Consider the following 22,618-nt stretch of genomic DNA (forward strand, 5'->3'; position numbering starts at 1 on the left):
TTTTTAACCAATTCCTTTGCCTGTAGAATGGAAGTAATATCTAGCTTGTGTAGTTGCTGAGAGACTTAATAATGAAGTGAATGAAAAGTTCCTTTCCTGACACATCATAGCTACTCAATAAATGCTAGCTATCATTATCATGAAGCAATATTATATTATCAATGTCCTTTTCCCCTCTGGCAGGTTCAAGTTTCAAGTAAAAATAGCCATGGTCTGACCTCAGGGTTGAATCATCTTAAATGTTCATCTTATTTCTATCTCTGAGGTTTTGTAAACTTGCTCTCCTGCAGTTTGCTCAGCAATAAAATGGACAACACTAGAAGCTATCTTAATGTATAGATTAAGTCATGGTGCAGCTAGAGTGGAAAATGTGTGTACATGTGTGTCCCTCATAGCTCTAATTCCCTCCATTGATTCTCACCTTGCCAAGCAGTATTTTTAGTGCAAAGGGCATGGAACAAGAAATCATTTCCAATAACAATTTAACAGTTTCTAACTATGACTTTAAGCAAGACTTCTTAGACATTAAGTAGGCCAACCAACAACATTATTTGGAGGTTCAAAATGACAAAAAAAAAAAATTAAGATTTTATTTATTTGGGAGAGAGAGAGCATGAACAAGGGGAGTGGCAGAGGGAGAAGCAGACTCCCCGGTGAGTGCAGAGCCTGACAAGGGTTTGATCCCAAGACCCTGAGATCATGACCTCAGCAGAAGTCAGAAACTTAACAAACTGAGCCACCCAGGCGCCCCCAAGTGACAACATTTTAAACATGTATACATAGGGGTTATATTTTGATTATGTAGAATCATAACAAAGACAGGCAGCCACCTGGAAATTATTCGGAAACTTGCAAGTAATCTGAAGGATTACTTGTTACAGTTATGTCAGTGGAATACTGTATAACAGATTTTGGTGTATGTGTTTTATAATTGTGGATAAAAGCTAATATTAAACATTTGACAGCTAGGCTTTATAAGCTATTTTTAAACATAGTATTTACCTGATACTTTGGAAAAAGCCACAGTTAACATATTTCCCTTATCTGAAATGATTATGACATCCTGAAATAGTGCTCTAGCATCCTTCTTTGGATTTTATTGAGGTACTTCTTTGATTTTTGGAGCTATAGACTCTAGGCTAACAGAATAAAGCTTTATTATTAGCTAGCTAGCTACTTAATTCCAGGATTTACTCCTTATTGACATACTAAAACTTTGCCTGAATGTCTCTCTCTTTCAGCCTTGGAACCAAGATTATTTGCCTCAGCTGATAATTTTTCTTAAGGCTTCTTCAAACAGGATACAGAAAATATTTGTGTTCCCCACCTTTAATGCTGGAAGTCTGGCGTAATAGATGATCCTGGATTAAACTTTGCCAAAGTTCTGAAATACTTCATTCCTCATCAATTAAATGAAGTAACTTGATAGTAACTTGCATTCTTTCTGCCTTAGAATACATTTTCAGGCAATGAAATTGACAGGCAATATCTACGAAAGTCTGAGTATTTGGTTCTGGATTTAAGAAAAGGATCCTAGAACCAAGATGTCAACTGAAACCCAACCTTTCAAAACTTATGGGTAAATTTCACAAGATGCCAAATGTCCAAGGAAAAGATGAACATATCTCCAAATGAAGGCAATGGTGAAGAGGTGAGCTGATACAGCCTGTCTCCTTTGTTAAGTTTCCCTCTCCCTCCTCTTCTCATGCCATGAACATGTTGAAGGAGCTGAGGATGAGGGGAGGCAAGTCAGTGTGACACCGGGAAGAGGGATTTCCTATAACCCACAGAAGGAAGTCTTGGTAAAAACAATACCAAAAAATAACCAAACAGGACTGGGCTCTGCATGGTTTCATCCTGTGACTCTGTGGCTATTTAAGGAAAATAAAATCACCAAAAATACTGAAAGCCCTGATTTTTATTGTTATATTATGTTAAGCCAGGACACAGAAGGACCACGAACACTGAGAGTTGTCAGTCATCTTTTCTTTATCTATAAGATGAAGGGGACACCTGGGTGGCTCAGTTGGTTAAACATCTGCCTTAGGCTCAGATCAGGATCCCAGAGTCCTGGGATTGGTCCCACATCGGACTCCTTGCTCAGTCGGGATCCTGCTTCTCCTTCTGCCTACCACTCCCTCTGCTTGTGTGCTCTCTCTCTCTCACACACAAATAAATAAAATCTTTAAAAAAAAAAAAGATGAGAACAGTTATATCTAACTTTAAAAGCCACTGTGAGAGGAGATATTGCATCCATATTTCCTAATACATAATTAGTTCAATATCATCCACGTTATTAGTGGTATACAGCTTGCTATCATAATTTGCTTCTCTTTCTGTGAGTCACCTCTAAGCAGAAAGATTCATATATTCTCAGAATGTAAGGAAGCACTCGGTGCTCATTATTTTATTGATTGATTAGAATATGATTTGTGACTATAGATCCAGTTACGAAGATCTGTTTCATTTCTCCTCCAGGTCACTGGAGATGAGTCCTGAAAACTGGACTCGGGTGACAGGGTTTGTCCTTCTGGGTTTCCCAAGAAGCCACATCCTGCAGTCCCTGTTGGTCCTGGGGTTGATGGTGACCTACATCGTAACGGCCACAGGCAACCTGCTCATTATTGGGCTCAGCCGGACCAGCCGACACCTGCACACACAGATGTACTTCTTCCTGAGCAACCTGTCCTTCCTGGAGCTGTTGCTCGTGTCTGTGGTGGTTCCCAAGATGCTCGTCATCATTCTCACAGGGGATCACTCCATCTCATTTGCCAGCTGCATCCTCCAGTCCTACCTCTACTTCCTCCTAGGCACCACCGACTTCTTCCTCTTAGCTGTCATGTCTCTGGATCGTTACTTGGCAATCTGCCGACCGCTCCACTATGAGACTCTGATGAGTGGTCGTGTCTGTTCCCAACTCGTCCTGGCCTCCTGGCTAGCTGGCTTCCTCTGGGTCCTTTGTCCCACCATCCTCATGGCCAACCTACCTTTCTGTGGCCCTAACGGTATCGACCACTTCTTCTGTGACAGTTGGCCTTTGCTGAGGCTCTCTTGTGGAGACACCCGCCACCTGGAGCTGGTGGCTTTCGTGCTCTCCACGTCCGTGTTACTGGGCTCCCTGGCACTGACCTCAGTTTCCTACGCCCGCATTCTTGCCACTGTTTCCAGGGCCCCCACAGCTGCAGAGCGAAAGAAGGCCTTCTCCACTTGTGCCTCACATCTCACCGTGGTCGTCATTGTCTACGGAAGCTCCATTTTTCTCTACATCCGTATGTCAGACGCTCAGTCCACGCTGCTCAACAAAGGTGCCTCAGTCCTGAGCTGTATCGTCACACCCCTCCTGAACCCATTCATCTTCAGTCTCCGCAATGAGAAGGTGAAGCAGGCGCTGAGCGATGCACTGAGGTGGCACAGAGCCATGGCGGCAGGAGACTGTGAGGGTCACAAGTAAAAGGAAGTATTAGATGAGATTAAAAATGTATGCAATTTTAAAAAGTGTATTTGAAGTTCAAGTCACTCGAGCAACACCCTGAACTTTCCTCAGACAATTAAGAAATAGTCTCCTTATGGGGAGACATCTAGCTCTTGGTTTCTGCTCAGGTCTTGATCTTGCAGTGGAAGGATCGAGCCCCAAGTCAGGATCTGTACGAATCTCCCTCCACCCCTCTTGCAAATGTGCACTCTTTCTCTCTCTCTCTAAAACAAATAAAATCTTTAAAAAAAAAAAAAGAGTTTTCAAAAATATATAATACAAAACAGGGAGTGAGCGTTCATTTTCCTCCCTCCTATCTGCCTGATGCCACCCCGCCCCCTCCCCAGAAGGCTGATCCAATTGGTCAAGTTTCAGAATTCTAGTTCGGACACATGTCCTTTGGGGCAGGTAATAGCCTTCAGGCAGGGAGAAGACTCCTATTCTTCCTTACGTGTGTGTTCAGGCACACTGATTCCCGCTTTGGGATCCTGAATGATGAAGCCACTCGGGGGAATGCTGAAACATGGAGATTCAGATCAGGAGCTTAGAGGGGAGTAAGAGGCCTTCTGCAGCCTTCCACCTGGATTGAGTATTACAAACAAGATTAACCCGAACCTGGATACAGAAAATTACATTTTGGCGGCAGTAATAAATGGTTCTTTCACTTGTTACTGCTCTGTACGTGACTGTATCTCTCAAAAGAATCACATAAAGGAAGAATGCTGTGACCAACAAAACTTTTGGCTATCCCGAATTCCCAAGTCTAAATACAAGGACAATCATTCCAGCATTCCTTCAAGAAATATTATTAAATACCTCGTATGTTTAAGGCACTGAGCTAGGCTGGCTTCAGATGAGGGTGACATCTTGGGACAACAGAGATGTGTAGGGCCCAAATTTTAAAGAGACACATGCCCCCTACTGGTTGTGCAAGTTCAGGGTCAGGCCGAGCACAAACGCCTCCTCAGTTCTGCACCCGAGGCTGCTCTGGGGCTGTTCTGGAATCTAGGCTCTGGAGCTAGACCTTCAGTGTATGGTAGTAGACACGGCTCTCGCTTTTATAGAATTTACAGTATACTGCAGATGGTTGGCAAAAACCAAACCAAACAAACAAATAAGAAAACCTAAATACACACCTTGGTACGTAGTTAAAATTTGTGATCAATGCTTTTGAGAAAAGAGTTTTGTTCAAGGGGCTAATAAGGGAAACTAATTTAGACGAAAGGTGGAACACGCCTCTGAGGACATGAGCTTTAAACTGTGGCCTCAGGCTGAGCGGCATTTACCCAGGCAAACAAACGGTCAGGGAGGAGCTTTCCAGAGAGAGCGAGTAGTGTTGGCCAGGACCCGGGGTAAGACAGGAGGGACTAAGAGAGAAAAATGTACAAGGGGACTGGAGGCAGAGCGGTGGGCTGAGGTCAGTTCAGACAGGACCTTAGCTATAAGGTTTCCGTGGATCTTTCTTCCTTTGTAAAGGCAATGTAAAGCCTTTGAAAGGTTTTAAGCGAGGAAGTGATCAAGTTGTATTTTTAAAAAATCAATCAGCCATTGTGGGACAACTGGTTAGAGGGAGACCAATGGGTTTTAGAGAATCAAGTAGGAAGCTGCCACCTGGCCTAGATGGCTGGCTATGACTTTGACTCTACACCTGGCAGCAGCGACAGAGAAAAATGGACAATATGTAGTTTGGAAGCAGCCTTGGTAAGTAAGATGGGCACTCCTCCTGCCCACAGAGATCTCACAGCCTGTGAAAGAGCCAGGCTGGTAAAGGGACTAAGTTAGAAAGAGGGGAAGAGCAGAATCCTAAGGGAAACGGAGGTATTTTCTGAAGAGAATGACCTCCTACTTATGTGCATGGGGATTATGTGCATTTTTATGTGTATTGGACCTGCCTAAATTTTAGCTCTTTTTTTTAAATGTTTATTCGACAGAGAGATCACAAGTAGGCAGAGAGGCAAGCAGAGAGAGAGGAAAGCAGGCTGCTCGCTGAGCAGAGAGCCCGATGAGGAGCTCGATCCCAGGACCCTGGGATCATGACCTGAGCTGAAGACAGAGGCTTTAACCCACTGAGCCACCCAGGTGCCCCTAAATTTTAGCTCTTTTCCCCTACTATCCAGCCAGATGAAAATCATTTGGGTTACTGGAAAAAAAAAAAAAGAAGAAGAAGAAGAAGCTGCATTTTATTTGCACTTGTATGTCCTCTTCAGCGTATCTGTACATATGACTTGTATAAATCAAGATTTGACTCTGCTACAAGTCCAAGGTATAGTGGCAGGAGAATTAAACTCTTCCCACTAAACCAAACTATACGGAAAGAGAACTCTGACTTGAGTCTTCTGATTCCAAAATTATCTTTTCACTAAAGATACTCTTTTTAAATAGATTATGTGTTTGCTCTATGCCGATCCCCTCTTCCAACTTTCCAACTCGTTTTTTCCTAGACCTGTGTCTTTCCTCTTTCAAGCTTGACCCATGCTCTAGGCCCTGGGTACTAAACATTCCCTCTCAGCTGGCTATCATCCAGGAAAGGAATTTCGCTTATACTAATTTACTTACTAAGGTATAAGGGATGGGTGATGACTTAATGCTACGATTGCAAAGATGTTTGTTAAATATCATCCTTTTCCCATCCCACATCCATGGTAGGTATCACCAGTTGATTAAATAACACTCAACATGAATAAACAAAACATGTTTTTTTAAATTTATATTTATTTTTATATTTATATTTATGTTATATTTATATTTAAATATGTTTGTTTATATTTTTATTATTTTTATTTTTATTTATTATTTATTTATGTTTTTATTTTTATTTTTATTTTAAAACTGATTCTTGGGTATAGGAGTGAAGATAAAAGGTGCAAGTCCTATGGTAAAAGTTAAGAAGCCAGATGGTGGTAGGAGAAGCCACTTGGTGGTAGGAGACTCGGGAATACTGATCAGGGAGTTAAGATGTGAGGGGGGTAATAGAGAGACAACATAAGAAAAGACCATGACTGTTTCTCCATTCCCTCTTAAGTTGCAATAGAGCTTCTAGGGGTGCTTGTGTGTTATCTTGTACCACTCCTTATTTAGGGACTGAAGGATAATCTACCTTTCCACCTTATAACCCAATTCTGCATTTTTCATTGGGTTCAGTTGTCAACAAACGATCTTTTATTCTGTGTCCCCACATTCCAAAATCCAGTCTGTTTCACTCTCCCAACTACAAGAGACCAAGACTACATTAGGATATTTTATTTCTGCCCACGATGTCAAGAGACCCTTAGTAGTTACAAAGAGCTTTAGATATTATCCAGAACTTGGGTTCCAAAGTTACACAGAACCTGGATTAGATTCCAGAAACAAGCTCTAGAGACTCAAATAAATTATTCGAAGTCTCTCAGCTGCCACAGATTCATCTTTAAAATGAAGATGATGGTCAGGGGTGGGAGGTTGGGGCAACCTGAGGGTTTTGAAGGGTCAAGGGTGGGAGGTTGGGGCAACAGGTGGTGGGTAATGGGTAGGGCACGTTTTGCATGGAGCACTGGGTGTTGTGCAAAAAGAATGAATACTGTTACGCTGAAAAAATAAATAAAATGGAAAAAAATAAAAAAATAAAAAAAAAAAAATGAAGATGATGGGGCGCCTGGGTGGCTCAGAGGGTTAAGCCTCCGCCTCAGCTCAGGTCATGATTTCAGGGTCTTGGGATCGAGCCCCGCATAGGCTCTCTGCTCAGCAGGGAGCCTGTTTCCTCCTCTCTCTCCGCCTGCCTCTCTGCCTACTTGTGATCTCTGTCAAATAAATAAATAAAATCTTAAAAAAAAAATGAAGATGATACCTACCTCGTAATAATGTAGAGAAAATTAAAATCAATACTAAATATAAATCACTTGATACAACGCCTGCCACATAGTAAACTCTTAACAAATATTGTTTAAATCGTGATGATGGTGAATACCTTAAGAGGAGGAAGTAATTTTCCAAAGACAATTTCCTTTCTCTTCATTGACATTAAATTCAGTCAGCCTTCCCAAATCAACCCCACATTGACGTTAACCTCCAGATCCCTCTTGTCTCTAGGATGTTGATAATTGTTCTGAGCTCATCTGATAGATTTTGTGTCCAAGAAGAAGTATCAGAACAGAAACACCAGATGTGCCACTCCATGCAGCTAGAACTTTCTCCGCGGGGCTGATACCATCATACGGACAAGTACCACCGAGCCAAACACCATTTCTGCATGGTGTTTCTCTAGGAGGCACTTGGGAGAAGTTCTAGGATACTCATTCCATTTTCTAACTGTGTTAAGAGTTCAGGTCCCCAGAACTTGACTGTGGTTGAAAACAATAGAGAAGCAAGTAGTAGAGCAAGTAATCGAGAGGACATGTAGTTTTAGTTACTCTGCAGGTCTTCTCAAGCATGTTCCTACACTGAAGCAGCCCGCAGATTCTCAGGCCCTGCCTCTGCTAATCTGGGGGTCAGTGCTCCAGGGGACCCAGAGGGTCCTTCTGCCTCCTCCACAGCTTTTTCATCGCCACAATCACTTCCTTATTTCTCAGGGTGTAGATGGCAGGATTCAGCATGGGAGTGACCATTGTGTACAGCACAGAGACCGCCTTGTCCATAGGGAATGTCCGAAATGGCCTTGCATAGATGTAGACACAAGGCACAAAGATTAAGGTCACTACAGCAATATGCGAGGCACAGGTGGACAGGGCTTTGCTGCGGCCTTCCCATGAGTGGCCTCGGAGCATGAATAACAGTGCCGTGTAGGATCCCAGGAGCACCAGAAAACACATCAAAGTCACCAGGCCATTATTAGACACCATCAGAAGCTCTAACACAAAGGTATCTGTGCAGGCCAATTTGATCAGCTGCGGCACATCACAGTAAAAGTTGTCCAGCTTGTCAGGCCCGCAGAATGGCAGCTGGATAGTCAGTCCAACCTGTACAATGGAGTGGATGAAGCCACCCACCCAGGAGGCTACCATGAGGAGCCCACAGACGGTCCTGTTCATAATAAGCGTGTAACGCAAGGGCTGGGAGATGGCCACATAGCGGTCATATGCCATCACAGTCAGCAGGAAGATCTTGATGCCACCAATGAAGTGGAAGAAGAAGAGTTGAGTCAAGCAGCTGCCAAAGGAAATGACGGGGTTGCCTGAGAGCAAGTCAACCAGCATCCTAGGTGCCGTGATGGTAGAGTAGCAAAAGTCAAGGAAAGAAAGATTGCCTAAGAGAAAGTACATGGTTGTGTGGAGGTGTGGGTCCGAGGTCACGATGGCCACAATAAGGAGATTTCCCGTCACAGTCAAAAGATACACAACAGAGAAGACAATGAAGAAAAGAAACCGGAGCTCCCATACCTGAGAGAGCCCCAGGAGGACAAAGCTCGTCACCTGGGAATGATTTGCTGGATTCATCTGCTTGGTATGACCTGGTCAGTGAACCTGCTGAGGAAAATGGACAACTTCATCATGGGATCCACAAGGTTCTCTGCAATAATTTTCTCTGCCCTCTTTGGGGAATTCTTCCCTGTCTCATTTACTACCAACGAATGTTGTAAGTAGTGCGACAGGAAACCCAAGCATTTGAACATCATCTACTGTGCAGTCAAACTCCAGGGGCCTAAAACTCAGGATAACACTGATACTGTTCATAATGGATGAAAATCAAAAATAATCAGCCCTCAAAACTTGAGAAATGATCCACAGAGAAGTGAATTCTCACTTCTCCCAGCAGCCAGCTGTATAAACAGGAGCGATCTTCCCAAATTCTCTAAGTCTCACTTCCCTCCTCCATGATGTACATTAGCCAAAATGCCTGCAAGGTCTCCCATCGTCTAAGATTTTATAGATATAGATGACCTTTACTTAGAAAACTCGAAAAATTGGGGTGCCTGGGTGGCTCAGTGGGTTAAGCTGATGCTTTCGGCTCAGGCCATGATCTCAGGGTCCTGGGATCAAGTCCTGCATCAGGCTCTCTGCTCAGCAGGGAGCCTGCTTCCCTCTCTCTCTCTCTGCCTACCTCTCTGCCTACTTGTGATCTCTCTCTGTCAAATAAATAGATTTTTATCTATTTATAAATATTATTTATAAATAGATAAAAATCTTTAAAAAAGAAAACCCAAAAAATTCCCACCAGCCAAATATTTAGACGTATAAGGGTCGTGAACTAGTGTTTTTCTAAAGTTAGATTAAAAAAAAAAATAAAAAACATGTAGAAGAAACATCTTCCTATCCAGCAGGTCTGGGAAACGCAGAGAAAACTATAGTCCCCATGGAAATAGAGGGAAAGGCAACCAGAATGTTGAACCACCCCTGGAAATTTGTGTGTCACTGCTAATTTGGGGGATATCCGCCAAAGAACAATTTCTTATTCATATGAAAAGCAACAAGAGAAGTCCATAAATATTAACTGAAGGTAAAACAAAAAAAAAAAAAAATCACTATCTAAATGCAAAACTGCCTCAACATCTTGAAAACCTTAAAAATAAAAAAGGGTATTTTTAAATATTTAAGTGTTTTTAAAAGATACTTAGAAAACTAGCTATTTGTAAGAATTCTAGAATGACTCTCTTCATACTCTTTAAGAGAAATGTGGATTTATCATCCCACACTTAATTTTTAGTATGACTTTTCAACTATGTTTTCTTTCCTTTGTTCTTTCTTCATTCAATATGGATTCATTAAACAACTTTTATTTACTCAGCCCTATATTAAACAGTAAGGATTTTTAAAAATAAGACACAAGTGATCTAACATGTCACACTTCACCTCCTGACACCTGCCCACCTCTCCAGTTTTGTCACTTTATACAAAGCCCCCTCACACACACATGATGACCTACAGCATACCAAACTATTTGAGGTTCCTTGAGTTTGCCATGCTCGCCCCATGCTTCCCTGATTTTATTGATCTCTGCAGACTTATTTTATCTTAATTTTAATGAAATGTTTCAAATACACAAAGTTGGGACTTCCAGTTTTAGCGTAAACATGTCTTCACATGTTCCAAGTTCTTCAACTTGGAAGTCAATACTCTCTTATCCTTGAAGCAAGAAAAAGCTAAATAAAATGAAAGGCAATGACTTTTCTTGGGGCCATCAGAGAACAGAAGTCACAGAACAAAACACTCCCCCAAAACCTGGAAGAGGAGGGAAGCGAGAGAGAATCATAGCAGAGATCTACTTAGCTGGGGGAGAACCACCAGAGTCAAACACTGGTAGGAGCACTTAAATAGCAATTTTGACAGATTACTGGAGGTTGGGTGTGGACTAGCACGCTAGTGGGAAACCCCTGGGAGCTGCAGCCTTAGGGAAACCCCACACTTCCGTGGGTTCCATCTCGTAGTGAAGAGTGAAGAAAGATACTCTCCTGGAACTGTCAGGGTAAGAGGAGGAGTAACAAGAGTGAGGGGTGCCTGGGTGGTTCAGTCGGTTAAGCCTCTACCTTTGGCTCGGGTCATGATCTCAGGATCCTGGGTTTGAGCCCTGACTGGGCTCCCTGCTCAGGGGGGTTCAGCGGGAAGTCTGCTTCTCCCTCTCCCTCTCCCCGCTGTTCATGTGTGCTCTATCTCCCAAATAAATAAATCCTTAGGTGGGGAAGAAAAGAGTGAAATTGGCCTAGATAATTCTCCATTTAAAAAAAAAAAAAAAACTATTCTCTAGGATAAAAGACTACTAAATCCATTTCCCACCTGGGGAAAGGACCTTCCTCCCATTTCAGCACCCCACAGCCTTGTTGTGTTACCAAAGGGGGTGAGTGTCCAACGAGGGTCCACTAAAGACTTATGTTTAATCACACGATTATAGAATGCTTTTCTCCCTCAGGGACCTTACCTCCAGCAGGAAGACAGTGGGTTACCATGGAAACGGCTGCAAGACACAGACTCTCTAAGAACAAGTACTTCAGGTTGCCTAAAGGCAATGCCGGAGATAACAGAGTAACCAGAAACCTCTGACTCCTACAAAGATAGCAACTACTAGCCAGATTCACATAAACTCTCACACTAAAGCTTCTTTACCTCGGTTCCTATTGTTCCAGGTTTGGCTTTCAACAACAAAATCACAAGGCATGCTAAAAGGCAAGCAAAAACACAGTCTGAAGAGACAGAGTAAGGAACAGAACTAAACTTATCTATCACACCGATATTAGAATTATCAAGCAAGGAAGTTGAAAACTGCCATGATTAATCAGTTATGGGCTCCATTAGAGAGTAAGCAGCCCGCAAGAACGTATTCGTTATGAAAGGAGAGTGATGGAAATTCTGTAAAAGTATAAAGATGGAATGCCAGAAGTCCAAAGCACTGTAACAGAAATAAAGAACGCCTCTAATGGGCTCATCAGTAGACTGGACGCAGCCAAGAAAAGAATAAGGGACCTTGAAGATAGGTCAATAGAAACTTCCCAACCAGAAAGGCAAAGGATAAAAATGGCAAAGAGAGACAGAGAAGAGCATCCAAGAACATTGGGATAGTTTTAAAAGGTGCAATACACATGTAATTGGAACAAGAGAATGGAGTAAAATAAGTACCCAAATAAAAATGGCTAAGAATATTCTGAAAATCATGATATACACACAGTCACAGATCCGCGGAGGTCACAGCACACCAAACAGAATAGCAAAAATTTAAAACAAAAAAAAACAAAAAACTATACCTAGGTATGATGCAGGCAAGATGTCAAGATTCAGAGCAGACGGCCAAGAAAGAATTCTTGAGACGTCTTTGGTGCAAAAAGGTGGTTTTATTAAATCACTGGGACAGAACCTGGGGGCAGAAAGAGCTGCCCTGGGGTCATGAGGAGTGGCCTATTGCATACTTTCAAGTTGGGTGGGGTTTAGGGATAGCTTAAGTCTCTAGGGAATTTTGGAAGCAAGGTTTCCAGGACTTTGAGGGGCTAGCTATTGTTGGGAAATGGTCATTTACTACCATCTAATAAAAGCTTAGTCATGAGACACTGCAGGTGTATATGGGCAGGTCATATGCTTGGGGAGTGATTGCCAACATATATCTTGGGAGGGTTAGAGATAAAGGAAGTTTCCATAGGAATTTGTATATGTTACAGCAGACTGACGCCAGACAAGATCCTGGGGGTCAGGCTAAGATTGCCTTTGCCTCTAGGAAAGTATTAACATGAAGGCAGCTGAGTTCCTGGAGGAATGTCACTCTACCTGTTTCAAGGACTTGTCAGTGGGCTCTAGGTAGTAAGGGAATTTATTTTTCTTTTGCCTTTGTTTCCCACATCAAGTATATCATAGTCAACAGCAGAAAACCAAAGTCAAGGAGAAAAATCTTCATAGAAGTCAGAGGGAAAATTTTCTCAACAAAAGAGGAACAAAAATGAGAATTAGAGAGAAAGGCTTGTCAGAAACCAAGAAAGCAGGAAATAAGTGGACTGAGATACATTTAAACAAGTGTTGAAAGAGAGGGGGGAAAGCACCAGCCTAGAATTCTAAATCCAACAAAATTGTCTTTAAGCATTAAAGAGAAATAAAGACTTTCTCAGGCAAATACCAGGTGAAAGAATTCGTCACTAGCAAACCCACCCAGCCAGACGTGTTAAAAAGAAAAAAAAAAGGTCTTTAGGGAGAAAGAAAATGATGTTGATCAGAAACTTGCATAGACAAAAAAAGGAAGAGTGTTGGAGAAAGAATAAATGAAGATAAAATTAAAATAACTCTAAAATGTTTTCTTATTCTTAAAAGAGAAATAACAGTGTTTTGGGTTATGGACAAGTAAACAGTTATGTGCAAGTAAATAGAATGACAGCAATGTCATAAGGGATGGGAGTCTATTCGTTTGCGAAACAAAGCACCCCAAATTAAGTGGCCTAAGCAGCAAAAATGTATCCTCTCAGCTCTGGACAGTAAAGGTTCAAGAGCAAGGTGTTGGCAGGACTGGTTCATTCTGAGAACCGTGAGGCTGTTTCCAGCTTCTCACCTCACTGCTGGTGCTTTGCCAGCAATCTTTGGCATTCCTTAGCTTGTAAAAACATCCTTCACATCACCTTCATCTCCACACTCCATTCTCTGCAAGTGTGTGCTTCAGACTTTCCCTTTTCTAAGGCCACCAGTCATTTGGCAATAAAGCCGATCCTAATGACCTCCTTTCAGCTTGATTACCTCTGTAAAGGAGCTGTCTTAAAATACAGTCACATTCTGTTAGGGGTTAGAACTTTAAGATGAATTTGGGAGGGGGGGTGTACAGAATTCAATTCTTACAGGGAGGGAGGAATTGGGAATACTCTTGTTGAGGAGAACAAAGGCAAAAGAAATAGAGATAAAATTAAATTTCCTTACAACTTACAGCCCATTGATAAATTCCACAGACCCGCGAAGTGTGATATTCTCAGGAAACTCAGGGCTATCTTAATGTTAATGCCTTGCTAGAGGCAAAAACAGCCTTAGCTCAACAATAGCCAGATCTCCAGGATCCTGTAAGTCTTCTTTAACATACGAAAATCCCTTTAGAGACTTCCTTTATCTCTACCCACTCCCCCAATTTAGAAGTATATAATCAATCACTCCTCACAATCACAGTGCAGCTCCTTCTGCCCATTGGTCCTGTCCCTGTGCTTTAAAACACACACACACACACACACACACACACACACACACTCTCTCTCTCTCTCTCTCTCTCTCTCTCTCTCTCTCTCTCTTTCTTTGCACTGCAGATGTCTCAGGAATTCTTTCTTGACCTTTTGCTCCGTGGCGCCACAGCACTCTGACCTACAGATTAACACCACCTCAACCAACATCCTAGCAAGCTATTGTGTAGATATCAACAAGCTGACTCTAAAATTAATATGAAAAGCAAAAAGCCTAGAACAACCTACACAATGTTGAGGAAAAACAACGCTGGGTGACTCACACGAACTGATCTCAGTATTTACTGGGACGTCATAAAGTTACATAATTAAGGAGCATGATATTAGAGAAAAATAGAGACATAGATCAATGGACTATGATAGTCCAGAAGAAACAAAAACAAAAAAAAAAACAAAAACATACAGGGGCGCCTGGGTGGCTCAGTGGGTTAAAGCCTCTGCCTTCGGCTCAGGTCATGATCCCAGCCAGGGTCCTGGGATCGAGCCCCGCATCAGGCTCTCTACTCCGTTGGGAGCCTGCTTCCTCCTCTCTCTCTGCCTGCCTCTCTGCCTAGTTGTGATTTCTTTCTGTCAAATTAATAAAATATTAAAAAAAACAAAAACATACAGAAAACTAATATTTGACAAAGAAGCAAAGGAAATTCAATGGGGAAAAAGATTGTCTTTGCAACAAATGGTGCTGGAACAACTGGACATCCATATGCAAAAAGAAATTATACACAGATTTTATGTATTTCATGAAAAATAACTCAAAGTGAAACATAGACCAAAATGTAAAATTCAAGCTATAATATCTCTACCCAAAAAAAAGAAGGAAATTTACATAAACTTGGGGTTTGGTGATCTGTTTTTACATGCAACAGCAAAATCATAATCCATAAAAGAAAAAAATAATAAATTGGACTTTCTTAAAATTAAAGATTTCTGCTCTGCAAAAGAAACCATGAGGAAAAGCAAAAGACAAGCTCCAGCTCAGATAAAATATTTGCAAAACATATATCTGGTTAAAGATCCAAACCCAAAATTACAAAGAACTCTCATAACTCAACAACAGGAAAGCAAGCAATCTAATGAAATGGGCAAAAAATCAGAACAGAGGGGCACCTGGGTGGCTCAGTGGTTTAAGCCGCTGCCTTCGGCTCAGGTCATGATCTCAGGGTCCTGGGATCGAGTCCCACATAGGGCTCTCTGCTCGGCAGGGAGCCTGCTTCCCTCTCACTCTCTCTGCCTGCCTCTCTGCCTACTTGTGATCTCTCTCTGTCAAATAAACAAATAAAATCTTTAAAAAAAAAAAATCAGAACAGATATCTCACCAAAAAAGATATACAGGTGGCAAATAAGCAAATTAAAAGATGCTACACATCATTTGTCATCAGGAAATTACAAATAGAGTAGTTCACCATGGAGATACAGGACAATTCTAGTAACAGTATACTTGCACGTAGGAACTGAACAGTTCAGTAAGTAAGAATGGCAATGGTAAGAGCCAGGTTTCTCACTGTTGGAGTGTAAGTTTACAGGCAAGCAAGAAAAAAGGTTAAAATGATCCATGTTGTAGTGGACTAGAGTCGGAGGGATCAGTAGAACTCAAGTCTATCTTAATAAAGAGATAGACGGTTACATATCGAAATACATACATGGGTAAGTAAACACTAATCTATTTCCTTGCTCTGCCCGCACAAAATACCTGAAAGCAATGACATCCCTTTAGCAAAAACACAAAGAGCACTCAGACCTTGGTTTCTAATTCAGTCTCTAATAAACGGAACAGGGACTTCTTGGAGAAATAGCGGATTCTAGGATGAGGGCAGGACTATGCAGGATGAGCCTGGAACACTAGGAAGACAAAGCATGGAAGCACTCAAAAAAAGTTGACGAGATATGTCAAAAGGACACAGGAGCCAAATAAACAAACTCTCTGTGCCCAAAGCTGGGACAATGGGTGCAACAAAATAAAGTAGCATTGGCTTATAATCTAAGTCATAAAATAAACATCCCTGATATAAATATATGATTGAATAAATAAATGGGGGAGAAAGACTCTGCCTTGGGCTCAGGTCATGATCCCAGGAACCTAGGATCCAGCCCGGAATCGGGGTCTCTGTTCAGCGGGGATTCTGCTTCCCTTCCTCTCTCTCTGCCTGCCTCTCTGCCTACTTGTGATCTCTGCCTGTCAAATAAATAATAAATAAAATCTTTAAAATATATATATATTTTAAAAAGTTATAGTTACTGGATAAAGTAAATGATAAGTCCAGATGTCAGAAACTGCCAAATTATATAAACAAAAAAAAATATGTAATGCTATAGAGAATTTGTGGGCTTTTTTCTTAAAGATTTTATTTGTTTTGAAAGAGAGAGAGAGAGCAAGTGTGCATGTGCGCATGAGTGAGAGGGTGGGACAAAGGGGAGAGAGCAGCAGGCTCCCCACTGAGCAGGAAGCCCAGTGTGGGGCTGGATCCTAGGACCCTGGGATCATTACCTGAGCCTAAGGCAGATGCTTAACCCACTGAGCCACGGAGGCGTCCTGCTATAAAGAATTTGAGTGACACAGCAAACCAGCTTAAAATAATAAATATCTAAAGCAGTGTAGTCCCCAAAGCAGAAAATGGTATTCTTGTCAAATACCTACGTGTTTTTCCTCCAAATTGTCCATGTATTATGTCACAGAAAAAAAATTCAACAAATTCTTAATGACAGAATTTATGCTGCATTATTTGAAATTAGTGGCAAAAAAGTAGGTAAAACAAATCATCCACTAAGAAATTTTAAAATATCTTGTAAGTAAGATACATATGCTATATCTTTTAATTAACTCTTTCACTTAGGAATTTCAAATGTAAACTTTAAATATATTTAGAAAGTAATAGTGAGAGTACTATAAAAAATTTGCAGGCAGTTGGCAAAGTAGCAAGAAGAAAAAATTAAAACCGCAGGTTTCTATATTTGAATATTAAAAAAAGAATATATATGAATTAAAAATCCAACAGAAGACACTATAAAAAGGAAAAATACAGAGTCAGAAAAAGTAAAATAACTCTCCCACTCCAGCACCAATCCAAAAGAAAACTATGTGCATAATCAATAAAACCAAAACCTTTCTTTGAGTAAAATAACAACCTAGAAACAAATATATAAGTCCAAAAAGAAAACACTAGTTACACATACACAGTAGTAGGAACTGCAAAATTATGTCTATGTGACATTTATACAAACTTTAAAATCTAGTGAAATGGATAATGTTCTAAGAAAATATAAATAAACTAACCAATTTCTTCAATGTGGAAACATGACTATGTAATAGATAATAATAATAATAAAATAAATTGTAAAGGTAGTCAAAGATTCTTCCTTATGAGCAAAAATCTTTTGTAGAGAAGGTCTACCAAACCGTCAAGGTACAGATTATTACTCATGCCACGATATGTCCAGAACCTAAAACAATTTCTGGCACTTAGAAACCAGGAACCCGATCCATAGTTGTTGAATGAATAAAAGTCCTACAAACTGTTAGCAAGCACAATGATGACCAACCTTATTCTTTTTGATAACATTAATGTAATACTATTACAACACTCAGAAAAAAGTACCATATAACCAACAAAGAGAAAACTATAACATAGGTTTAATTTCTAAATATAACAGTGAAAAATTAAATTGAAAAAACAATGGCTTTCTTGTCTTTCAGAAAAAATTTTAGGAAAAAAAAAGAAAAATAGATTATATCCTCATTTCCAATAAAACCAAATGCTACAAAAATACCTAAAATAAGCCTTATGAGAAATATTTAAGACTCACACACACAAATAATCTAAAACCTGGGTGACTTATTGACTAACTTTAAACATATGCCATGTTTGAAAGGATAAGAAGCTACAATATATCTTGAGTTTTAAATTTTTTCCCAATAAATTTTTAATATTAAATAATTTTAGCCAGAATGTCACCAGAAGTTGTTAAGGAATTTGACAGGATATTTTGAAATTCATCTGAAAAAGGAATGTGTCTGGGGTGCTGGGTGGCTCAGTCAGCTGAGCTGTGGGCTTTATTTTGTCTCCTGTCAGGGTCTCAGGTTTGTGAGATGGAGCCCCGCCCAGTGTAAAACAATTTTTTTCTCCTGGGTGCTTTGCTTCCTGCCAGTCTCTGCATGTGCCCAAATGAAATTCCTCTGTTAATGGCTCCAGCAGATTTCTTACTCAGACTCTTTAAAGACCAATTTTCATTTCACATCACCTCTGACTTACTGCCTACTTTTTTTTTTTTTTTTTTTAAATCTCAGGTGTCCAGTCTAACTTTTCCTCTCTTCCTAAGAGAGCATATCATGGAATGGTTTTGCCCAACATATCTGCCAAGTAAACTTCAGTTTCTTTTTCCTTTTTTAAGATGTTTATTTATTTATTTGAGAGAGAGCACAAGCTGGGTAGGGGAGAGGGTAAGTCAGAGGGAGAGGAGAAGCAGACTCCCCGCTAATAACTGAGCCCCCCAGTGCAAGGCTCCATTCCAAGATCATGACCCACCATGGCAAGAGTAAATAGAGACCCAAATAAATGCTTAAACATTTAAACTTATACCTCAAGCTAATGAACTGTAAAATATATTCTTGCTCACTTGTTGAAGACACCTCCGTAAGGTCCAGAAAGCCAGATCTGAATTTAGAAACTTTGGTCACATAGAAGGAGTTCTGGGGGAGAGGCAACTCCATCCTGATTGCTTTGTCTTCACCCTAGCTCCATCGTGCCCATGAGGGGTCCTCATTGTGTGCATGTGTGCACCCTGGTTTGCACGTTCCAGCTCTGTCTCTTGTCCCACCACCCCATCAAACAGTAGGCACCCCCAGGCCATCCCCCAGGCATAGGGATATGCTTACATCTGTCACAGACCATCCTGGGGAATGCAGTCCTCAAAAAGACTCTGGAAGTGGGATTAGGACCAGTCAGACAAAGTCTTAAACACTGAGAGCATGGTGGGGAGGGGTAAACTGGAGGACTGGAGCCTTTCACCTTGTGTCTCTACTGCCCTAGGCAAGAGTCCTTGGGGCCTGAGTCTAAAGCTAATACTGCATCCAACAAACCGAGTGCCTACTTTATACAAACTGTGCTCTCTATTATGTTTTTGTGGTAAATGTGTGCCAATGACACCTGGAGAAAAATTAATAGAAATATTATGATAAAAAAAGTAAAATGAAACACCAGAAAAATGCAGGAAATGAGAAAAACCTAAAAAAAAATTAGCTGGGAAGCCTTTTAATGTTTACTCGAATTCCCACCTTCCTGAAACACTTCAGCTCCAATGAGAATTATCTAAATTTGTGCGGCCCAACACAGTAGCCCTTGGCCACATGTGACAATTTAAAATTAAATGAATTGAAATTCAAATGAAAGCTCAATTTTTAAGTTTTACCAGCCACATTTCTAGCGCTCTCAATAGCTCTATGTAGCTAGGGTCTACCATACTGAACAGTACAGATATAGAACATTTCTGTCATCACACAAAGTTCTACTGAACAGCACTTTTAAAGAAAAAGAAAAAACCTCCTTTTGACCTTCAAATGACCTTCATTGGTGACATTGATGAAAATCAAGCAATAACCTTCGAGGTTAGTTGTGCTACAATGATATGGTGCCACTTTTGAATTCCCTATCAATGTCTCCCTTACATTCGATAGTTATTTAGAAAATTGTAAGCAATAACTTCAAAAAATCTTGTTCCTGGTATGAAGCATTTTATAAGGTCAGCCTCAAAACAACCTTAAAGAATTAGGCAAGATGCTTTGTTTGGACCAGCAGAGAACACACCAGTTTGAATCCAAGATCCTGTGAACAGCCTGACATATTCTTATGGAAACTATATCAGAGAGCCTGGATTCTAGTTCTAATATGCACGAGATCTTGGGGAAGTTAATCTCTTTCAACTTTGGTTAAATGAAAATGGTAAAAATATGCCCAGTTTGCCTCATGAGGCATTTTAAGGATGAGATAGGAATATCATAATTAAATAAGTATGACTAATATCCTAAAGAAGGTTTGATTTTTTTTTCCCAAACTGTCTGATTTTAAACAGATGTATTGTTACAGATGGGCCAGAATAGAGAAGATTTTACTCAGTTCCTCACACCTGAAACCTTTCCTTAGACTTTATGAGCTCTTTACTGTAATAGATCTTATAGCTAGATACGTAAATGTAGATTTCAGATTTTTAACTGGCATAGTCAGTCTTTAACACGCCTTGTTAGGTAAAGTTCTGTACATACACGCATTAATTTTCTCTTCCATCCAATTCAGTGATGATTTATTCTCAGATTTTTGGGTTTGAAGCAGAGAGGACTAGCAACTAAAACATAATGGACCAGTTATTTATCAGGATGTATAAATTATGCATATTACTTTAAGTAGAAAGACAAGGAAGGAATCACTTTGTGAATTAACAATAAAATATAGGGGCGCCTGGGTGGCTCAGTGGGTTAAAGCCTCTGCCTTCTGCCCAGGTCATGATCCTCGGGTCCTGGGATCTAGCCCCACATCAGGCTCTCTGCTCAGCAGGGAGCCTGCTTCCTCCTCTGTCTCTCTACCTGTCTCTCTGCCTACTTGTGCTCTCTGTCTGTCAAATAAATATATATATATATATATATATATATATATATATATATATATATGTGTGTGTGTGTGTGTGTGTGTGTATAGAGAGAGAGAGAGAGTGAGAGAGAGAGAGAATAAAATATAAATTAGGCATATTGTGGCGCTTGGATGACTCAGTAGATCACATGACTCTTGATCTCAGGAGTGTGAGTTCCAGCCCCATGAGTTTACTTAAAAAAAAAAATTAAAAATTTAGAATGAATTTAAAATGTTATAAATGTCCCCAAAAGATTCTAGATCTAGCATTATTGGGAGGAAAATATACCTTCTGTTTGGAGGACTGAGAAACTGTGACATCCAAGGGCAGGAGTGTGTCACATTCATTTGGGGATCTCTACTGGCAGGCACAAACCCTAGCTTTGACACCCATTAACTGTGAACACCCAGGCAAAGTGTCTTGCTCGTACCGAGTCCAATCTGTATAATGTGAGCAACGATGTTTTCTGTTGTAAAATGAGCATAATGATGCTTCCCCTGCAGGGCTGGGGAAACGTGTGAAATTAGACAATGTATGAGAAGCTTTTAGCTCCGTGGCTGGAAGGGTGCTAGGTAGCACTATTGTGCATATAAATAAAACATAGTTGTATCTTGAAATGTGGAAAGGATTTTTAACTGTCAGAAATAGGGTGGAAGAGAAATAACACATTCCAGAGGTAAAAGACAGATGAAGAAAGCATGTGAAGATACGACAGCGGAGGGAATGTCTGGGTAAAGTGAAAATGTCTAACTTGAACTAGAAATAGTGGTAAGAGATGATATTGGAAAAGCAGATAGAGGGCGGGCTGTGACCTCACCTTCAAGGAAATGTCAGGTTAAAGAGTTCCTGTTTCCGAGTTTATGAGCAGGGACATGAGGGAATCAGCCTAAGACCTATCCCTGCCCAGCTGTGGCATTTGAACATTCAATTTATGTAACAATTTAAAGTTTGTGAATCCTCCCAGGCTAAGAGAAACTCGGGCGCTTCCACTTTCTGTTCAATTACTCTATTTAAGTCAAACTGTGTTGCTTTTTAGAAAGGAACAAGTTAGCCTAATTTTAAATCTTATTCCTCTTCCTGAAAGTGGAAAGACAATAGCAGGAAAAATGGTCTTAGATTTTAACACAGTCATTCAGCCTTGAGGGCGCTTGCTGAGTTCTCAGGGCTAGCCAGTAGCAGAGCCACGAACTGTAACTCAGGGCCATGTTTCTCCGGTGGAGAATTTCAGGCTTGAACATCTCCAAGTGGAGGAAAAATAGCCTAAGAAATACATGAGAATAGCCTTGGTGCACTTACCTGGAGCTTCCCATTTAGGGCATCCCAACAGCAATCATCGATATATAAATTCAGATCAAAATGTGTCAGACTGCAAGGATTCCTTTGGGCCTCTGAGAGGTTTTGGGGAGCGGAAGTTGCTAGTTTTAGTGCGAAGGGTTATTGACAGAGCAGGACGTAAATACCAGGCGTGGGGTAGGCAACCTGCCAGGCGCTCTCCCAAGCCAGAGGTCACCGGGGACCACACACAGGACCAGAGCGTAGGAAGAGCAACGACTCCAGGAAACCATCCCTAAAGGATAAATTAACTGCTCAACCTCTAGTTTGGAGATGTTCCTACATCACACCACGGCCCATAATCCAAAGATGACATTTGTAATGATTTATCTCCAAAATTCTCTTTTCCCATCTTTCTCTTGCATCCTATTTTGCAGCCATATGCCAAATTTAGATCAAAGATCTAAATGCAAAAAAAAAAACCTAATGAAAAATTTCACTGAGAAAGTGAGTTCGGACAACTACCTGGAACCCTTACCTCAGCCTGACTTTACTATCCTCTACCAGCTGCTATGTGCACCATTACTCTTGTTAAAGATTTAAACGATCATCTCTGTATTTTATCGTATTTATGCATATTCATGAGGAAAATTATATATTCTCAATTA

At 40.7% G+C, this 22,618-nt stretch overlaps 2 protein-coding genes across 2 annotated transcripts; one reads left to right on the plus strand and one right to left on the minus strand.

The window, feature by feature from the left end:
• The first annotated feature begins 1,533 nt into the window (after positions 1–1,533).
• LOC123948841 (olfactory receptor 6T1) lies at positions 1,534–3,464 on the plus strand. The gene is given in 3 exon segments (XM_046015969.1): positions 1,534–1,651; positions 2,479–3,427; positions 3,429–3,464. Coding segments are annotated over 3 exon segments (1,005 nt in total). The 5' UTR covers positions 1,534–1,631.
• Positions 3,465–7,935: 4,471 nt separating this feature from the next.
• Positions 7,936–8,880, minus strand: LOC123949382 (olfactory receptor 4D5). Its single transcript, XM_046016799.1, has one exon. It carries the CDS (start codon positions 8,878–8,880, stop codon positions 7,936–7,938), a length of 945 nt encoding a protein of 314 aa, XP_045872755.1.
• Between the last annotated feature and the right edge of the window lie 13,738 nt (positions 8,881–22,618).

This window comes from Meles meles, chromosome 8 (assembly GCF_922984935.1).
Source record: "Meles meles chromosome 8, mMelMel3.1 paternal haplotype, whole genome shotgun sequence".
Classification (NCBI taxonomy): Eukaryota; Metazoa; Chordata; class Mammalia; order Carnivora; family Mustelidae; genus Meles; species Meles meles.